Here is a 20,000-nt window from a genome sequence, read left to right as displayed (position 1 = left end):
CATAGTTTATTTAATGAAAGAAGCACATTTACTGAACTAAAATTTCATTAATTTATCCAGGAAAACTCGCACTAGTTTACGATTCAACGAACCCACACTGGGCTCCTGTGATCAACATGACGCACGAGTCGAAGAGTCTGTGAGCCGAACCTCGAAAGAATCGACCATGAAAAGATCCTCGCGAACGTTAGAAAGATCCACTCACAAAAAACAATTAATTCTAGAAGACATAGTTGTGGATAAGCAAGACAATAAAGAAAACATGGGTCCTACGACGAGTGACATGTTTATATGTGCGCTGGAAGATACAGTTTCTACTGCCACTCACACTGCAAATGTTTTCTTTTTACATTTTAGTTCAGTAAATGTGCTTCTCTCATTAAATAAACTATGAAACAATTTAAATAGCAAATACCTTGATGAAAGTGACGTGAGTGTGTCTTGATGGTACCATTGGAAATCTCTTCGCGGTTTATGTTCTCTAGACATAATTCACGTTTTTTTTTCAGATAATTCCCTTGTTTGATCCTGATGAGTCATTTCCAGAGGAACAGTGAAGAATCGAATCATTTTATCCCTTTCAGAGCGTCAAGAACAACTAAATATACAACAAAACCTGCCCATGTTTCTCCGATGCTGCTGAAGTCAATGACATATCGTGCCCGGTGTCATGGCGGCGTAGGTACCGTTGCTATAGGGTCACGTGACGGTGCAAAGCCTCTATAAATACAATGATGAATGAATTAATCATTTGTACAAAAGCCAAACATGCACATGAGAGCAGAGCGTCCTACTCTGTCTGTTTATATCATCATCATCTGCCCTGTCCACAGTGACAGGCCTGAGATATTTAATTTTTGTTATAAAAGTCAATACAACATTTGACAGACAAAAGTCAGGATCTCTTGTTCTTATCTTCTTTGGTTCTACAGATCATGACCAGACTGTTGGGTCCATTATACTACTGTATATATCATGCTCCACACTGTAAACTGAACGGACACTGAGTAATAATAATAATATAATATAATATCTCTGACATAACATGAGCCCAGAGCCGCAAAAGTGCACCTCTGTAAATGCTTAGATTTGAAAAAAGAACTGTCCACCCCAGGTTTACACAAACAAGAGCTTCTACTTACTTTATAAACGTTTATTAGAAAACTTCAGAATATATTTAGGTCCCTCAGTAGTGACCTAGAAGTTTACTGGGTCATTCCACTACTCTTTTGTTTACTCTTCTTTTTGTTCGTGGATGTTGTGCAGAGCTTTTTCACATTTTGACTTTTGATTTGTCCAGTAGTGTTGAATTTTTCACACTGGATCCTGCGTTCTGTTGATCGATAAGTCTAAACCAGGGGTGGGCAAACTGCGGCCCTTTAAACCTTTTAATCCAGCCGCCGAACTGGAATAAATTACAATAATAAACCTTGTTGATGTTTTATTTTTCCTGCATTTCCGGCATTTCCCAGTAGATGGCGCACTATATATACATTGAGGTGCGGCGTATTATGTTGGCTGCAGTGCTTTACGGGAAAGTGTTTTACAGGAGTCATTTTTGGGCAGCGTATTTGGACCATGAGTGAGGTAGAAGTGTTCAAGACATAACGCTGCACTGTTTCCAATTTGAGTGAGTAAACAGCAAAGACAAAAGACTTAAAGATGCTGTGTTAGAAGTTTTAATGCATGTAACATCGTAAGAGTTTGGTTCTACTGTATGTGTGGATGTGTATGTGTGTAACTTTGTGGCGTGGGATCTGTTTTTCAATGAGATGATGTCACGATTCATGTTTGCCTGTGGTGTGCAGTGGAGCAGCTCTAATCACTTTACACGTGTTCTGAATCTTATGTGTCAAAGTTGTAGGGCAGGAGTGTCAAACTCATTTTGGTCCGGGGGCCGTATCCAACCGACTTTGATCCCAAAGGGGCCGGATCAGAAAACTCATGTCATATAAACCCCAAAAATAACAATAAGTTCAAATATTTCTGCAGAGAAACACAAATCTATTACAGAAATCTTTTTTAATTGATGAACTCTTTCATTTACAAAATATTATAATATTATGAACGACCTCAAACTTTAAGAAAAATACAATTTCAACACAACGTTTTAACAGGAACTTGTTTAACATTAACTTGTATAAATAGGAATAAGTCAATTTTTCTTGTAAAATCCTGCACTCGGCTCCACTTTTCTCATGTTGGACATTTTTCTGATGAGGGTGTCACGGTCAACAGTCAAAACGATCGTCCTTTAAGAGCGTTTGGAAAGAGACAAGTCTTCATTTGTGCTGCTCTGGTGGGAGGGGCCACGTACAGAGACGCTGGACACACTGATATGCTCAGCACCACAGAAAATTAACTATATTTTAATAAAAAATAGAATTAAAATATTTTAGTAGAAAATCAGCCGAGGGCCAGATTAAAGGTCTTGGAGGGCCGGATCTGGCCCTTGGGCCGCATGTTTGACACCTGTGTTGTAGGGCATAGTGCGCGTCCTACATGAGTGTAAATACGAGTGCAATGGAGTCGGGCTCTTAACACGTCATGTCCTGTCTTCTGTCTGGCCCTTCAGTCAAATTTTAGGACCCTATGTGGCCCGCGAGCCAGAAAGTTTGCCCACCCCTGGTCTAAACACACTTCTCCTTCCCCTCCGACAGTAAACAGAAGTGGGACGAGGACGACTTCGAGGGGGAGATGGAGGACGACTTCGACGACGACCTGGCCGAGGAGGGTCTGCCCACGGCCCAGGAGGCGGTCACCCCGGGGAAGGGCATCCTGCTTTTACCCCACCGCCAGCTCCACCCCCACGCCCAGCTGCTCAAGGCCCGGCCCAGCGTGGAGCAAGAGGCCCGCGTCGCCATCCTGCCCCCCCACGCCACGCACAGCCACCTGGGGGCGCAAGACCACGGCGAGTGGACCTACGAGGAGCAGTTCAGACAGGTAGGATCCTCATGCCCCCCTGGCCTGCTCTTTGAGGCTGTGTTATCGGCATGCACTCTTGGCTGTACATGCCCCATCAAAGCCACTGTATTTAAACCACCGACTGTGAAAAGGGAGTGTTACGTCATAATTACAGCATGGAAATGTTCACGCCGTTGCAGCTGCATTAGGAGCCTTTTTGTATCTTTAACTTCAAAACAAAAGCAGATTATGTTGAAAATAGGCTTAAAAATGCACTTTGTAATATGTATTGAATATTGCTGGCAGGATTTTATGTTAATAGCTTAAAAATTACTTGGTAACTAAAAATGTATTTATGGTAATTACATGCAAATCTACTATATTTCATGATAGTAAGACTAATCCTAAATAATATTAGTAATAATCTGAAAACATAGTGGTAGAATGCATTTAAAGGAGCACTATGTAACTTTCTGTTGGAGGGTCTGTCATGTTTTAGTCTCTTTATAAGGATATTGTCGTGATGCTAAATTTGGTGACACAGAGTCGATATCGTGGGCTGTTGTATCGATACGTCGCCATATATCGAGTATTTTTTGGTGTCTTTTAGCATTTTTTTCTGCACTGCAGTTTTGTTGCTTATTCAGTGGAAGTAAAGTTGAAGCTGAGTGAAAGTTTCTCTGCGTGTGTCATGAGTCTGTGCTGCTCTGGGCTTATACATTATTATTATTTATATCTTATTTTTGGTGACTTTTATTTAGGGGTGTGCAAAAAATTACAATATTGATGTATGGTATCGTTTAATGTGATGATGCAGTATCGGTATCGCGGGCTACTGTATCGATATATCCCTAAGAGTATTTTTTGCTCTACAGTTTTGTTGCTTGTTTAGAGGAAGGAAATGTGTTGTGTGACACATTTGACATTTTCACTGTTTTGATGATTAAAATGTTTGTGTTTCATTTGAACTTTGCCCTAGAAGTGATTTAACGAAGACTTTTGGTGATTAAGCTTTTATTTTTATTGAACCATATCAAATCGATTTGAAGTATATTGTATTGAACTGAAGTTTCTCTGTATCGTATCGTGATCTGTGTATCGAGGTGTGTATCGTATCGTCAACTTCTTAATGATCCCGGTGGACAGAGACGTGCACATCCAACAAAAATTACCACTGTGTTCTGGATCCAAAGAGAAAAATAGTACAAAAAAAGGAAAGAGATCCACACTGCAGTTCTATGAAGCTCCCACATTTTTATTATTTCAATGGCACCACAATGTGACGTTTCGGGTCGAGTCTTTCTTCAAATATGAAAGCTTCAGTTCTAAACCTGATATAAATAGGCCCAGGTCCAGTCACCTGACCCACCGTGTGACCCACGACAAGAAAAGAAAAAGGTTTTGATTACAATGGTTGAATGGAATAGTGTATTGATTTACCACAGCTAGAAGTATTTACACGAGTTACAGTTTATATACAATAAATAAATAAATAAATACATAAAAATAAAATTTAAATAATAAAATTAAAATTAAGAATAAATAAATTAAAAATAAATTATAATAAAATAAAAAATAATCATAATAAAATTAAAATTAAGAATAAATAAATAAATAAATGAAAATAAAGTATAATAAAATAAAAAATAAATATAAAAATTGTATATTAAAAAATTTATTTAAAAAAAATAACTAAAATTAGAAAAAAAAAAATAAATAAACATTAAAAAATAAAAATGTATATTTAACAATTAATAAAAAATGTATATGTATATAAAAATAAATACATATACATTTAAATAAAAAAAATAAAAAAAAAAAATTTAATTAGAAAAGTGTAAATAAAATTAAATAAACAACACATTGTGAAATCATTGGGGGAAAAAAAAAAATGTTGGAAGCTTCAACTGGAAGTGCAATTAAACTTCTTAATGATCCCCAGTTCTGTTCATGACATCACAAGGTGGAGCGGAGCATTTTGAGCTTTGGAGATGAAGTCAGACTAATAATAAAGAGTCACTGAAACATAAACTTCTTAGGTTCTTTTTAAAGACAATGCAGTAAAGTGTATTTACCTTGTTGACCTGTTTCGGCTGCTAGCTGCAAGCCATCTTCAGCCGAAACATGTCAACAAGGTAAATACACTTTACTGCATTGTCTTTAAAAAGAACCTAAGAAGTTTAAGTATATAAGAAGACAAAATGAACATCATTGGCTTAGTCACTGAAACATGTGAATGAAACAAAACACAAGTCGAGGTCTGTTTTTGACGAGGAAACGACATAAGACAGAGCAGAAAACAGAGTAACATGAGTCTTTAAAATAACAAAGTGTTGATTATTTCTTCTTTAAACGAGTCTCAGATCTCAGCAGCGTCCGTTTAGTGTCCGTTTAGTTCCGTTTAGTGTCCGTTTAGTGTCCGTTTAGTGTCCGTTTAGTGTCACGTCGACCTTTAAGCGTCTCTTTGTGACCGACGGCGGAGGCCACACAGGCGCAGAGACACGCGGTGGAGACGAGCGGCCGAAACCCAAGAGCCCGTCTCCTTTATCTCATTAAGTGCCGAATATAAAGTCAAAATGTTGTTTACGGCGGGGGGCGGGGTCACGTGTGCGGCGGCGCGCCCGATAAGCCGGCGTGTCGCGTTCTCAGCAGCCCGCGCCGTAACCCGAGCGCCGCCCGATCGTTCACGCCCGAGCGGGGGCCCCGGTCGTTCACACCCCGGGGAGGACGCGGGCGAATAAACCCGGGCCCCAGAGCGAACACCTGCTGCCCCCCGACAGAGCTGCACCAACACTCAGACGGAGAGAGAGAGAAAGAGAGAAAGAATAACTTCTACACATGGCTCAGAGAGAAGGAGGGAGGGAGGAAAGGAAAAGGAGGGAGGAGAGAGGGAGAGAAGAGAGGGAAGGAGAAGGAGAGAAGAGAAAGATAACTTCTACACATGGCACAGAGAGAGAAGGAGAGGAGGAGGGAGGGAGGAAAGAGAAAAGGAGAGGGAGTAGGGAGAGAAGGAGGGAGAAAAGAGAAAGAATAACTTCTACACATGGCACAGAGAGAAGGAGGGAGGGAAGGAAAGGAAAAAGGAGGGACGGAGAGAGGGAGAGAGGGAAGGAGAAGGAGAGAAGAGAAAGAATAACTTCTACACATGGCACAGAGAGAGAAGGAGAGGAGAAGGGAGGGAGGAAAGAGAAAAGGAGAGGGAGTAAGGGGAGAAGGAGGGAGAGGAAAGAGAGAGAGAGAGAGAGAAAGACAGAAGGGAGAGAATGCGGGAGAGAGGAAAGCGAGAAGGAGAGGGAGGAAGAGAAGGAGCGAGAGGGAGACGGAGAGGGAGGAAGAAGGAGAAAAGGAGGGAGAGAGGGAAGAGAGAGAGAGGGAGAAAGACAGAAAAAGAAAAGGAGGGAGAGAGGACAAGAGCAGAAGGAGAGAGAAGGTGGGAGAGAGGAAAGAGAAATAGAGAAGGAGGGAAATAGGAAAGAGAGACAGGGAGAGGAAAGAGAGGGAAGGAGGGAAAAGGAGAGGAGAGGAAGGAGAGAAAGAGAGAAGGAGATAGAGAGGGAGAAGGAGGGAGAGGGAGAGAAGAAGGGAGAAGGAGAGAGAGAGAGGAAAGAGAGAGGGAGAAGGAGGGAGAGAGGAAAGAAAGAAAGAGAGAGAGGAGAGAAAGAGGGAGGGAGAAGGAGGGAGAGAGGAAAGACAGGGAGAAGGGCAGAAGGAGAGAAGGAGGGAGAGAGAAAAGAGAAGGAAGGAGAAGGAGGGAGAGGGGGGAGAGAAGGAGAGAAGGCGGAGTAGGGAGGAGAGAAGAAAGAATGAAAAACAGAAACAAGGCAAAGAATGTGAGAGAGAGGGAGGGAGGGAGGGAGGGAGAAAAGGAAGGAGAGGAAGAGGGAGGGAGAGAGGAAAGAGAGAAAGAGAGAGTGAGGGTCTGGAGCTTCCTGTTGTGAATCGCGGAGGAAAGAGGAGTGCAGGAGTGTGTGGACGGAGATTCAGCACAATGTGAGGACTGAGATGTTGACCATTTGACTGAAAAAAAAAATACAAAAATAATAATAAAAAATACAAAAAATACAAAATTATAAAAAAAAAAAACAGAAAAAAAAAAATACAAAAAAATACAAAAAAATAAAAAAATAAAAAAATACAAAAAAAAAAAAATACAAAATTACAAAAAATAAAAAAAAATACAAAAAAAAAAAAAAATACAAAAATACAAAAAATACAAAAATATAAAAAATACAAAAAATACAAAAATAAAAAATACAAAAATACAAAAATAATACAAAAAAAGAAAATATAAAAATTTTGCGCTCTGGACGTTCTGGACGCTCTGGACGCTGCACCGTGTGAGTGTGGTACTGTACAGTTTATCCCATTAGAATCATGATTATAGTTATTACACAAATCGATCTGAACAATGGACTCAACCAGATAATTTCACTGCAGCTCGTGAACCTGGACACTGTGCACAACCTGTGGTTCAGTCCTGGTTCAGTCCTGGTTCAGTCCTGTTTTAGTCCTGTTTTAGTCCCAGTTTAGTCCTGTTTTAGACCTGGTTTAGTCCTGTTTTAGTCCTGTTTTAGTCTTGTTTTAGTCTTGTTTTAGTCCTGTTTTAGTCCTGGTTTAGTCCTGGTTCAGTCCTGTTTTTAGTGCTGGTTCAGTCCTTTTTAGTCCTGGTTCAGTCCTGTTTTAGTCCTGGTTCAGTCCTGTTTTAGTCTGTTTTAGTCTTGTTTTAGTCCTGGTTTTAGTCCTGGTTTAGTCCTGTTTTAGTCTTGTTTTTAGTCTTGTTTTAGTCCTGTTTTTTAGTCCTGTTTTAGTCTTGTTTTAGTCTTGTTTTAGTCTGTTTTAGTTTTTTAGTCCTGTTTTAAGTCTTGTTTTAGTCCTGTTTTTAGTCCTGGTTTAGTCCTGGTTTAGTCCTGGTTTCAGTCCTGTTTTTAGTCTGGTTTTAGTCCTGTTTTAGTCTTCTGTTTTAGTCTGTTTTTAGTCTTGTTTTTAGTCCTGGTTTTAGTCCTGTTTTAGTTTTTAGTCCTGTTTTAGTCCTGTTTGTTTGTCCTGTTTGTTTGTCTGTTTGTTTAGTCCTGTTTTAGTCTTGTTTTAGTCCTGTTTTAGTCCTGTTTTAGTCTGTTTTAGTCTGTTTTGAGTCTTGTTTTAGTCTTGTTTTAGTCCTTTGTTTTAGTTCTGGTTCAGTCCTGTTTTAGTCCTGGTTTAAGTCTGTTTAGTCTTGTTTTGTCTTGTGTTTTTAGTCTTGTTTTAGTCCTTGTTTTAGTCCTGTTTTAGTCCTGTTTTAGTCCTGTTTTAGTCTTGTTTTTAGTCTTGTTTAGTCCTGTTTTAGTCCTGTTTTAGTCCTGTTTAGTCTTGTTTTTTAGTCCTGTTTTAGTCCTGGTTTAGTCCTGTTTTAGTCTGTGTTTTTAGTCCTGTTTTAGTCTTGTTTTAGTCCTGTTTTAGTCCTTTAGTCTGTTTTAGTCCTGGTTTAGTCCTGGTTTAGTCCTGTTTTAGTCTTGTTTTAGTCTTGTTTTAGTCCTGTTTTAGTCTTGTTTTTGTCTGTTTTAGTCTTTTAGTCCTGTTTTAGTCCTTGTTTTAGTCTGTTTTAGTCTTGTTTTTAGTCTTGTTTTAGTCTTGTTTTAGTCTTGTTTTAGTCTTGTTTTAGTCTTGTTTTAGTCCTGTTTTAGTCCTGTTTTAGTCTTGTTTTAGTCTGTTTTAGTCTTGTTTTAGTCTTGTTTTAGTCCTGTTTTAGTCTTGTTTTAGTCCTGTTTTAGTCCTGTTTTAGTCTTGTTTTAGTCTTGTTTTAGTCCTGGTTTAGTCGTGGTTTAGGTCAGTGTGTTTATGAACCTCTTTTCGTTACTAAAATCAGTTGGTTCTACCCTGAATCCTTTGACTTCCTCTGTCTGTTGGACTCGCAGATGTTGTCGTGCAGCTCGCGGTCGCCGTGGGTCCCTCGGGCGCTCGCTCGTCGGTGGCTCCCCTTTTATCAGCGCGCCTCAGATTGATCCGGCGAGAGCGACAGTTGAACAATCGCGGTCCTCCCGGCCTATCTGCGCGGGGACATCGTGTTACACAAGGGCTTCTCATTAAGCCAATCACACGCCTCCACACTGCTCGGCCAACGCTCGCCGGCTTATCAGCTTAAAGACTCTCCTGTAATTATGATTCATTAGCAATTACATTTGAAACCATGGAAACCGCGAGGCACAGTGAGACGACCGCGCGCAGAAAAACAACTTCACTGACACGTCGGATTAAGCCGGACTCGAGCCGCGGCACGTGAATTACGGATTTATCTTCTTGAAAAGTGAAAGTAAAAATATCTGTGTGATTCGATTTTTCGAAATATAAAAACAATAAAAATAAGAAAAAAACAACGATTTTCTTCATTATTTGTCTCCAAAACCAAAATGAAAAGCTACGACTAAACAAGGACTGAAACGGGATTAAAAGAGGACTGAACCAGGAGTAAAATGGGACTAAAACAAGACTAAAACCAGGACTAAAACAAGACTAAAACTGGACTGAACCAGGACTAAGACAGGACTGAAACAGGACTAAAACAAAACTAAAACAGGACTAAAACGGGACTGAACCAGGACTAAAATGGGACTAAACAGGACTAAAACAAGACTAAAAACAGGACTAAAACAAGACTAAAACTGGACTGAACCAGGACTAAGACAGGACTGAAACAGGACTAAACCAGGACTAAACAAGGACTGAACCAGGACAAAAACAGGACTAAAACGGGACTAAAACAAAACTAAAACAGGACTAAAACGGGACTGAACCAGGACTAAAATGGGACTAAAACAGGACTAAAAACAAGACTAAAACTAAACAAGACTAAAACAGGACTAAAACAGGACAGAACCAGAATTGAAACAAGGACTGAAACAGGAGTGTTGATACGGGCCCAGAGGTGAGCCCGCGTAGACTGTCGTGTGATCAGGACTTAGGTCAGGACCAGGACCTAGACCAAGACTGAGACCAGTTTAGTCCTGGCTTAGTCTTGTTTTAATCCTGTTTTATTCTGGTTCAGTCCCGTTTTAGACCTGTTTTAGCCCCGTTCAGTCCCGTTTTAGACCTGTTTTAGCCCCGGTTCAGTCCCGGTTTCAGTCCCGGTCCAGTCAGTCCCGGTTCAGTCCTGGCCAGCGCTCGCCGGTTTATCAGCTTAAAGACTCTCCTGTAATTATGATTCATTAGCAATTACATTTGAAACCATGGAAACCGCGAGGCACAGTGAGACGACCGCGCGCAGAAAAACAACTTCACTGACACGTCGGATTAAGCCGGACTCGAGCCGCGGCACGTGAATTACGGATTTATCTTCTTGAAAAGTGGAAGTAAAAATATCCGTGTGATTCGTTTTTCGAAATAAAACTAAAAATAAGAAAACAACAACGATTTTCTTCATTATTTGTCTCCAAAACCAAAATGAAAAACTACGACTAAACCAGGACTGAAACAGGACTAAAACGGGACTGAACCAGGACTAAGACAGGACTGAAACAGGACTGAAACAGGACTAAACCAGGACTAAACCAGGACTGAACCAGGACTAAACCAGGACTGAACCAGGACTGAACCAGGACTGAACCAGGACTCCCAAAATTTGCCATCTTGTTGCTATAATGAAGAAAAATAAAATGAATGTGAAAAATATTTGAGCTCAAAATGGACCTTTGACCTTATTTGGGTTCCCATGGTCATGGAAATCCTGGAAAAGTCATGGAATTTTGTAAATTCAATGAAAGTCATGGAATTTTAGAATCTCTTTCACACAACTCCAGCGTTCTGTTAAGTTCTCATGAGGAATATTTCCAAACGTCTTTGCCTTTAGTTTAAAAGAGACGACGATAAATGCACTGACAGGATTTTGAATAGAGCCCGACCGATATGGATTTTGTTGTGGCCGATATGAAACCGATATAATGGGAGTTGGAGCTGCCAATAGCCGATATAATCACCGATATATTTAGTGATGTAAAAATTCACTGTAAATCTTGAATTGATTAAAAAACTTAGGTTAGGTTTTATTTAGGCAACATTTATTGTTATTCTGACTCTTTACATCATATTTACAGACAGTAAATTGGCCTAATGGCATTTTTGCATCACATTCTAGCTACTAGTGATGGGTATTCCAGTTTTTTTTGTTTTTTTTTTGGAGAACCGGCTCTTTTGGCTCGGCTCACTAAAGCAGCTGGCTCTTTCGGCTCCCAAGCGACTCTTGAGATTGTTTTGTTGCAAGCAGGACTAAACCAGAACTGAACCAGGACTGAAAAAGGACTAAACCAGGACTAAAACAGATTTAAACCATGTGTAAAACAGGACTAAACTAGAACTGAACCAGGACTGAGTGTCGGGACTCGATTTCTATCTTTCTCCTACACTCGAGCCCAAGATTAGTCCTGGTTTATTCATTTTATGCTGAACTGCAGCCAAATATGCACTTTTTTTTTATCCTATGCACACGCAGATTTCTGAAAGTTTCGTTTTCAGCCGCTGCTGCTGTCAAACTACGGGTCGACATGCGGCTTGAAGAGAAAAAGTGAGAAAAAGAGAAAACACGGCTCCCAATAAGAAACATGCTCCCGTTGTTCACTTCAAAGAGCCGAATCTAAGAGCCGCTTCGATCGCGACCGACCCATAACTCCTAGCTAGTAAATAAACTATCGCTATTAGCCTTTAGCCATAAAAACGTGCGCACCACGGTAGTTAATTATATGCATAAATGTGGATCATTCACACGTCTATTCACAGCTCATTTACATATCAATGCAGGTCCAGTAACAAATATACGGCCAATATAGTCACTTTACAATAGACCAATAGAAAACAGTCTGTTTATGTGCGGGAGCTACAGCAGCTAACCGCTAACAAAACCTAAACTAGCTTCAAAGTCGATGTATTTCCAACACTCACCGCTCACACAGGCTCCTCCCACATCACAAGTCTGAACTAATAAATGTCCTTTTAATCCAGACTCAAACCGATTGTCCGAAAAAGAAAATAATCTCAGTGTTGCGCACGGCTGCGGGTGTAAACAAACACACGTGAGTGAAGTGACGTGACTCTGTGGTGTGTTCAGGGACAGTACGGACACAGACACAAATTACACCGCAGATAAATACTGATGCGGAGCCACATATGAGGACATTTATCTGTCTGTAAATTGGATTAAATGAACAGAATGTAGAGAGTCTAAACTTTATAACGAGGTATAACATGCCCACGTGAAATATCGGCCCATATCAGCGAGCATATCGGCCGATAGCCGATATGTCTCCAGGTGCCCATATTGGCCGATATATCGGTCGGGCTCTAATTTTGAATGTTCAAAAACTATAATCCCAAACCATAAAGTGAGTGGAAAGAGTTCACATTTTATATTTAGCTCTAAAAGTCTGATCAGTTCTACACATGTAGGTGCTGTAAAGAAAATTCACTTTAGCCCTAGTCCGAAGTGAGGTCCGTCTTGAGTCGGACACGTGGAAATTGGCTCTGTGGATGTGGGTTTTTTGGATGTTGGCTCTCTGGAGGTCGTCTCTCTGGAGGTCGTCTCTCTGGAGGTCGTCTCTCTGGAGGTCGTCTCTCTGGAGGTCGTCTCTCTGGAGGTCGTCTCTCTGGTGTTCAGTTCTCTGGAGTTCGTCTCTCTGGAGTTCGTCTCTCTCTGGTGTCGTCTCTCTGGTGTTCAGTTCTCTGGAGTTCGTCTCTCTGGAGTTCGTCTCTCTGGAGTTCGTCTCTCTGGTGTCTCTCTGGAGTTCTCTGGAGGTCGTCTCTCTCGTCTCTCTGGAGGTCGTCTCTCTCTGGAGGTCGTCTCTCTCGTCTCTGGAGTCGTCTCTGGAGTTCTCTGGAGGTCGTCTCTCTGGAGGTCGTCTCTCTGGAGGTCGTCTCTCTGGAGTTCGTCTCTCTGGAGTTCGTCTCTCTGGTGTTCAGTTCTCTGGAGGTCGTCTCTCTGGAGGTCGTCTCTCTCTGGAGGTTCTCTGTCTCTCTCTGGAGTCGTCTCTGTCTCTCTGGAGTTCGTCTCTCTCTCTCTCTCTGGTGTTCAGTTCTCTGGAGGTCGTCTCTCTGGAGGTCGTCTCTCTGGAGGTCTCTCTGTCTCTCTGGAGGTCCTCTCTCTGGAGTTCGTCTCTCTGGAGTTCGTCTCTCTGGAGGTCGTCTCTCTGGAGGTCGTCTCTCTGGAGTTCGTCTCTCTGGAGTTCGTCTCTCTGGAGTCGTCTCTCTGGAGTTCGTCTCTCTGGAGGTCGTCTCTCTGGAGGTCGTCTCTGGAGGTCGTCTCTCTGGAGTTCTCTCTGGAGTCTCTCTCTGGAGTTCGTCTCTCTCTGGAGTTCGTCTCTCTGTCTCTCTGGTGTTCAGTCGTCTCTCTGGAGGTCGTCTCTCTGGAGGTCGTCTCTCTCTCTCTGGAGGTCTCTCTGTCTCTCTGGAGTCGTCTCTCTGTCTCTCTCTGGAGTTCGTCTCTCTGGAGGTCGTCTCTCTGGAGTCGTCTCTCTGTCTCTCTCTGGAGGTCGTCTCTGTCTCTCTGGTGTTCAGTTCTCTGGAGGTCGTCTCTCTGGAGGTCGTCTCTCTGGAGGTCGTCTCTCTGGAGGTCGTCTCTCTGGAGGTCGTCTCTCTCTGTTCCCACACGAGCAGAAGTGCTGAGAGCGCAGCCTTTATTTGAACAACTGTTTGAACACGCTGTACTTCTCAAACTTTTCACACATCCTCAAACTGTACGGCAGAACAACAGTAACTCTCTTTAACCCCAGTCACACGGGAAGAGAAACCGTACGTCCTTTTATGGATTATCAAAGTACTAATGTTTCAAATTCTGTGGAAATGGAGTTTGAAAAGGAACGGGAATGAAAAAGGAACCGTCAGCTGCATGATTCAACACAAATATGAAGCTAAAAACAAACTCTGGATCTAGGGATGTGCAAAAATATCGAAATAACGATATATCGCATCGTGTAATGTGATGATACAGTATCGATATCATGGGCTGCTGTATCGATATATCGCCAAGAGTATTTTTTGGTATATTTTACTAAATTATTTTGTTACAGCTACAGTTTTGTTGCTTGTTCAGTGGAAGGAAACTCGTTTATGCGACACATTTGACATTTTCACTGTTTTGATGATTAAAATGTTTGTGTTTCGTAGGAACTTTGTACAAGAAAAGGTTTAACAAAAGCTTTTAGTATCTCAGACATGATTAAGCCTTTATTTTTTTATTGAACTGTATCGAATCAATTTGAAAAATATCACATTGAATCGAAAATGTACTGTACCGATATATGTATCGTATCGTGGCCTGTGTATCGAAGTATGAATCGTTTTAGCCCTGTTTTAAACCTATTTCAGTCCTGGTTTAATCCTGTTTTGGTCCTGGTTTAGTTCTGGTTTAGTCCTGCTTCAGTCTTGGTTCAGTTCTGGTTCAGTCCTGGTTTAGACCTGTTTTAGTCCTGGTTTAGTCCTGTTTTAGTCCTGGTTTAGTCCTGGTTTAGTCCTGCTTCAGTCCTGGTTTAGACCTGGTTTAGTCCTGGTTTAGACCTGTTTTAGACCTGTTTTAGACCTAGTTCAGTCCTGTTTTAGTCCTGATTTAGTCCTGGTTTAGTCCTGCTTCAGTCCTGGTTTAGACCTGGTTTAGTCCTTCTGGTTTAGTCCTAATTTAGACCTAGTTTAGTCCTGTTTTAGTCCTGGTTTAGTCCTGCTTCAGTCCTGGTTTAGACCTGGTTTAGTCCTGCTTCAGTCCTGGTTCAGACCTGGTATAGTCCTTCTGGTTTAGTCCTGGTTTAGTCCTGGTTTAGTCCTGGTTTAGTCCTGGTTTAGACATGGTTCAGTCCTCTTTTAGTTCTGGCTTAGATCTGTTTTAGTCCTGGTTTAGTTCTGGTTTAGTCTTGTTTTAGTCCTGGTTTAGACCTAGTTTAGTCCTGGTTTAGTTCTGGTTTAGTCTTGTTTTAGTCCTGGTTTAGATCTGTTTTAGTCCTGGTTCAGTCCTGGTTTCAAAAACTAAAAAAAACAAACCATTATCCATTTTTTCATTTTGCTTTTTGAGACAAATAACGAAGAAAATCATAGTTTTTTTGTTTGTTTTCGTTTTCTTTTTCTTTTTTTTTTTTTTTTTTGCTTTTACTTTGAAAACCGAACCAACAAACTCTACACTTTTTTTTTCCCTCGTACCTCCCGCGCAAACGCAGCGTATCTGAAAAACATCTGTACTAACTTGGCGTCTCTTTAAGTCGACTAATTATACGCTTGGATGAGAACGATAACACAATATAATCACGATGTCTGCCACTCCCGCTCCGTTTAATCCCCTGGGTCTGATAATGACATGGGCAGAGCCGTGATTTCACTTTAATACGGGGCTCATCTTTTATCTGCATTTATCTGTGTGTCATTTTGGGCTTAAGAACGGCTGAATTCAGTGACTCAGGATATCTTTAGCCTTAAACCAAAAGAACCGTTCGACCTCGCCGGGCTTCCACACTCTGACACCGTGTGATTTTCTGCGTTTGTGACGTCACCGAGTTCAGACCGGTGGGTTTCGTTTATTTATTTGGTCGGTTTTTAGTTTTATGTGGTTGAAAAAAATATTAAAAACAGATACTGATTAAACAATAATTTAAACAAGATTAAAACGGGATTTTATCTAAACAAATGCAATTTATGATCCTCTGGTTTAGTCCTGAAGTAGTCCTGGTTTAGTCCTAGTTTAGACCTGGTTTAGACCTGAAGTAGTCCTCGTTTAGTCCTAGTTTAGACCTTGTTTAGAGCTTATTTAAACCTTGTTTAGACTTCATTTAGACCCAATATAGTCCTAGTTTAGTCCTGGTTTAGTCCTGAATATAGTCCTGGTTAGTTCCTGTTTTAGTCCTGGTTTAGTCCTGGTTTAGACCTGGTTTAGACCTGGTTTAGACCTGTTTAAACCTGGTTTAGTTTTAGTCCTGGTTTAGTCCTGGTTTAGTTGGTAGACCTGGTTTAGACCTGGTTAGACCTGAGTTTAGACTGGTTTAGCCCTAGTTTTAGACCTGGTTGTCCTGTTTAGTCCTGGTTTAGCCCTAGTTTAGACTTGGTTTAGTCCTGGTTTAATCCTGGTTTAGCTTGGTTTAGACCCAAAGTAGTCCTGGTTTAGTCCTGGTTTAGATCTTGTTTAGTCCTGGTTTAGGTCTTGTTTAGTCCTGGTTGAGTCCTGGTTTAGACCTGAAGTAGTCCTGGTTTAGTCTTGGTTTAGATCTTGTTTAGACCTGGTTTAGTCCTGGTTTAGACCTGGTTTAGACCTGAAGTAGTCCTCGTTTAGTCCTAGTTTAGACCTTGTTTAGAGCTTATTTAAACCTTGTTTAGACTTCATTTAGACCCAATATAGTCCTAGTTTAGTCCTGGTTTAGTCCTGAAATAGTCCTGGTTTAGACTTGAAGTAGTCCTGGTTCAGTCCTGGTTTATTCCTGGTTTAGTCCTGGTTTAGACCTGGTTTAGACCTGGTTTAGTCCTGGTTTAGCCCTAGTTTAAACCTGGTTCAGTCCTGGTTTAGTCCTGGTTTAGTCCTGGTTTAGCCCTAGTTTAGACCTGGTTTAGACCTGGTTTAGACCTGGTTTAGACCTGAAGTACTACTGGTTTAGCCCTAGTTTAGACCTGGTTTAGTCCTGTTATAGTCCTGGTTTAGCCCTAGTTTAGACTTGGTTTAGTCCTGGTTTAATCCTGGTTTAGCTTGGTTTAGACCCAAAGTAGTCCTGGTTTAGTCCTGGTTTAGATCTTGTTTAGTCCTGGTTTAGATCTTGTTTAGTCCTGGTTGAGTCCTGGTTTAGACCTGAATTAGTCCTGGTTTAGTCTTGGTTTAGATCTTGTTTAGACCTGGTTTAGACCTGGTTTAGACCTGAAATAGACCCGACATGATCCTGGTTTAGTCCTGGTTTAGTCCTGGTTTAGACCTGAATTAGACCCGATATAATCCCAGTTTAGTCCTCATTTAGACCTGGTTTAGACCCAAAGTAGTCATGGTTTAGCCCTAGTTTAGACCTGGTTTAGACCGGGTTTAGTCCTGGTTTAGATCTGCTTTAGACCTGAAGTAGTCCTGGTTTAGATTTAAAATAGACCAGATACAGACCTGATTTAGTCCTTGTTTAGTCCTGGTTCAGTCCGGCATCTCAGTTTAAGTCACGTAAACGGGAAACTGCCGTTATCCGGTTTTTCCATTATTCATTTAGACACAAAATCGAAAACTAAAAAAAAAAAGACAACTTGTTATCTGTTTTTACATTTTGATTTTGGATTTTGGAGATGAGCAATGAAGAAAATTATTGTTTTTTCACTTTTTTTTTTTTAAGTTTTATTTTGAAAAGCGATTGAATGATTTACACACAGATTCTCCGCTCCGATGAAACCGCAGACGTCCTTGGAAAACACGTTCTAACATTAGCGTCTCATCAAACTCTATCAAACTCGTATGAGGACAGAGCCAGATCAGGTTTGTCCTGGAGGATTGCGTGTCCGTCCTCAGCGCCTTGTCCCCCAAAGGTCGAGCTAAATCCAGTGGGCACTCCCTGTTCCCGCGGCCCAAGGTGAGAGCGGCACGTGTCCCCCCCTCGCGCTGACCACGTCTCAATCAGGGACATCCACTTATCCCGATATCAAATTATGCCGGATCACTGGATCGGGGGCCCGGGCCGGAGCCTCCTGCGCACCTCTGCTATTTCCACAGGGACATTTGAGAGACGCCCATAGCTCCATACATCTGCTGCGGGAACGTCAGTGTCAGCACACCTCGCTCCGGGCGCGCTCACTCCAGCAGATGTCCACCGTGCCTGGAAAGGGAAGAACATCCAGGAGCACGTGGATCTGGGCCCGGCGCCGCTGCGTGCCCCCGACATGCTCGCTCGACATGCTCGCTCGACATGCTCGCTCGACATGCTCGCTCGACATGCTCGCTCGATACATCAATTAGTATAAACGACTTATCTCTTTACATGTGGAAAAGCCGTAGATGAATCCAACGTACATTAAAGAGCGGCTGTTCTACTAGAGACACAACAATAACCGGAATATCATGATGTCGTGTCGTCAAAGTTCTCACAACAACATCATGGACCATCACAATATATCGAATTACAAGTCTCTTTGTTTAAATGAAGAGTTATGGTGCAGCGATAGTTAAAAAAAGACAGAGGGAACTACATAGACCATGATCCTTTGTTCCATTTCACTGCAGACTACAAGAAGAAATAATGGTCTATTCGGACTGGACCATCAAAAACGCCCTGGACGCCTCTATCTGGACGTCTTTACATTGGAGTTCAGACGCCCCCGATGTGCATCTTGGACGCCGCGGACGAACGGGAGAAAAATACTTGTTGTGCGTCCATTGCCCTGGAAACAAGAGCCCGGTCCCGGTCTTTTTCCGAAAAAATGGCAAACCAGGCTGAAAGATTTTAGTGTTTTTATTACATAAAACCATCAGCGGAGCCATCGGCTCAACAACTGTGACATATATATAATGTATACTCCACTAATGACAGTGGTCAAGTTCTGGTGTAGTCCTCACGATCGGCTCGGTGATTGTGGCGTAAATATTTATGCTCTGCTGATGTTTGTGGCTCTTGCTCCGGTTCTTTTCTCTTTCTTCCAGATAATAATGGCATTAGGTCTCTGGATACTTGTCCTTGATTGGTCGACGCGTCGCATCTGACGTGAAAAGTTCAGCATTTTCAACTTTTAACGCCCTGGACACACGTCTAGAGCGTCGACGCCTGAACGTTCAAGACGCGCCCGAAGACGCACTGCAAAAACAGAGGACGCCCCAGACACACGTCCACATAGACCTGACATGTAAACGCCGCGGTCTGAACCAACCTTAACACTTCTAAACACTTTTAAGTCTTAGTTTTTGGATTAACAGTTTTTTTTCGCAGCCTCCACAAAATATCGCAATAAATATCGTACCGTGAGATCGATATCGTGAAAATATTGTCCCGAGAGATTTCGATATCGTTACATCCCGAATCATGAGCCTCCCACCATATCATGAACTTTCCCAAGATATCACAAAAAATATCACAATAAATATCACAATAAATATCACAATAAATATCGTACCGTGAGGTTCATACGTGAAGATATCGTATCGAGAGACTTGGATATCGTTACACCTCTAATTAGAAAACAATAGAAAGTTAAAATATTTTTGAATAATAGTCCGTGTTTAATGAGACCAGTGTTTTGTTGTGAGTGTAATGTGTGTATTGTGTGTTTTGTGTGTTGTGTGTTTAGTTGTGTGTATTGTGTGTGTTGTGTGTTTAGTTGTGTGTGTTTAGTTGTGTGTATTGTGTGTTGTTGTGTTTAATTGTGTGTATTGTGTGTGTTTAGTTGTGTGTATTGTGTGTGTTTAATTGTGTGTATTGTGTGTGTTTAGTTGTGTGTATTGTGTGTATTGTGTGTGTTTAGTTGTGTGTATTGTGTGTATTGTGTGTATTGTGTGTTTAGTTGTGTGTATTGTGTGTTTAGTTGTGTGTATTGTGTATTGTGTGTGTTGTTGTGTGTATTTGTGTGTTTAGTTGTGTGTATTGTGTGTGTTTAGTTGTGTGTGTATTGTGTGTTATTGTGTGTGTGTGTGTGTTTAGTTGTGTGTTTAGTTGTGTGTATTGTGTGTTTAGTTGTGTGTATTGTGTGTATTGTGTGTGTGTTTAGTTGTGTGTATTGTGTGTGTTATTGTGTTGTGTGTGTGTGTTGTTGTGTGTATTGTGTGTATTGTGTGTTTAGTTGTGTGTATTGTGTGTTTAGTTGTGTGTATTGTGTGTGTGTGTGTGTTTATTGTGTGTTTAGTTGTGTGTATTGTGTGTTTAGTTGTATGTATTGTGTGTTTTGTGTGTATTGTGTGTGTGTTTAGTTGTGTGTATTGTGTGTATTGTGTGTGTTGTGTGTTTAGTTGTGTGTATTGTGTGTATTGTGTGTGTTGTGTGTTTAGTTGTGTTGTTGTTGTATTGTGTGTTGTGTTGTTGTTTTAGTTGTGTGTATTGTGTATTGTGTGTGTTTAGTTGTGTGTTATTGTGTATTGTGTGTATTGTGTGTTTAGTTGTGTGTATTGTGTGTGTTAGTTGTGTGTTTGTTGTGTATTGTGTGTGTATTGTGTGTTTAGTTGTGTG

The 20,000-nt window shown here is 41.2% G+C and overlaps 1 protein-coding gene across 1 annotated transcript in view; it reads left to right on the top strand.

The window, feature by feature from the left end:
• arid3a (AT rich interactive domain 3A (BRIGHT-like)) overlaps positions 1 to 20,000 on the top strand; it is a 113,251-nt gene that overhangs the window by 4,285 nt on the left and 88,966 nt on the right. The window contains exon 2 of the mRNA XM_020931699.2: positions 2,661 to 2,943. Coding sequence (XP_020787358.2) covers positions 2,661 to 2,943 — 283 coding nt within the window. The remainder of the gene's footprint in view (positions 1 to 2,660; positions 2,944 to 20,000) is intronic.

The sequence above is a fragment of the Boleophthalmus pectinirostris genome, unplaced genomic scaffold (genome assembly GCF_026225935.1).
Source record: "Boleophthalmus pectinirostris isolate CB_2022bp ecotype Guang Dong unplaced genomic scaffold, ASM2622593v1 HiC_scaffold_7, whole genome shotgun sequence".
NCBI classification, from domain to species: domain Eukaryota; kingdom Metazoa; phylum Chordata; class Actinopteri; order Gobiiformes; family Gobiidae; genus Boleophthalmus; species Boleophthalmus pectinirostris.
This window is presented reverse-complemented; position numbering and strand designations above follow the sequence as displayed.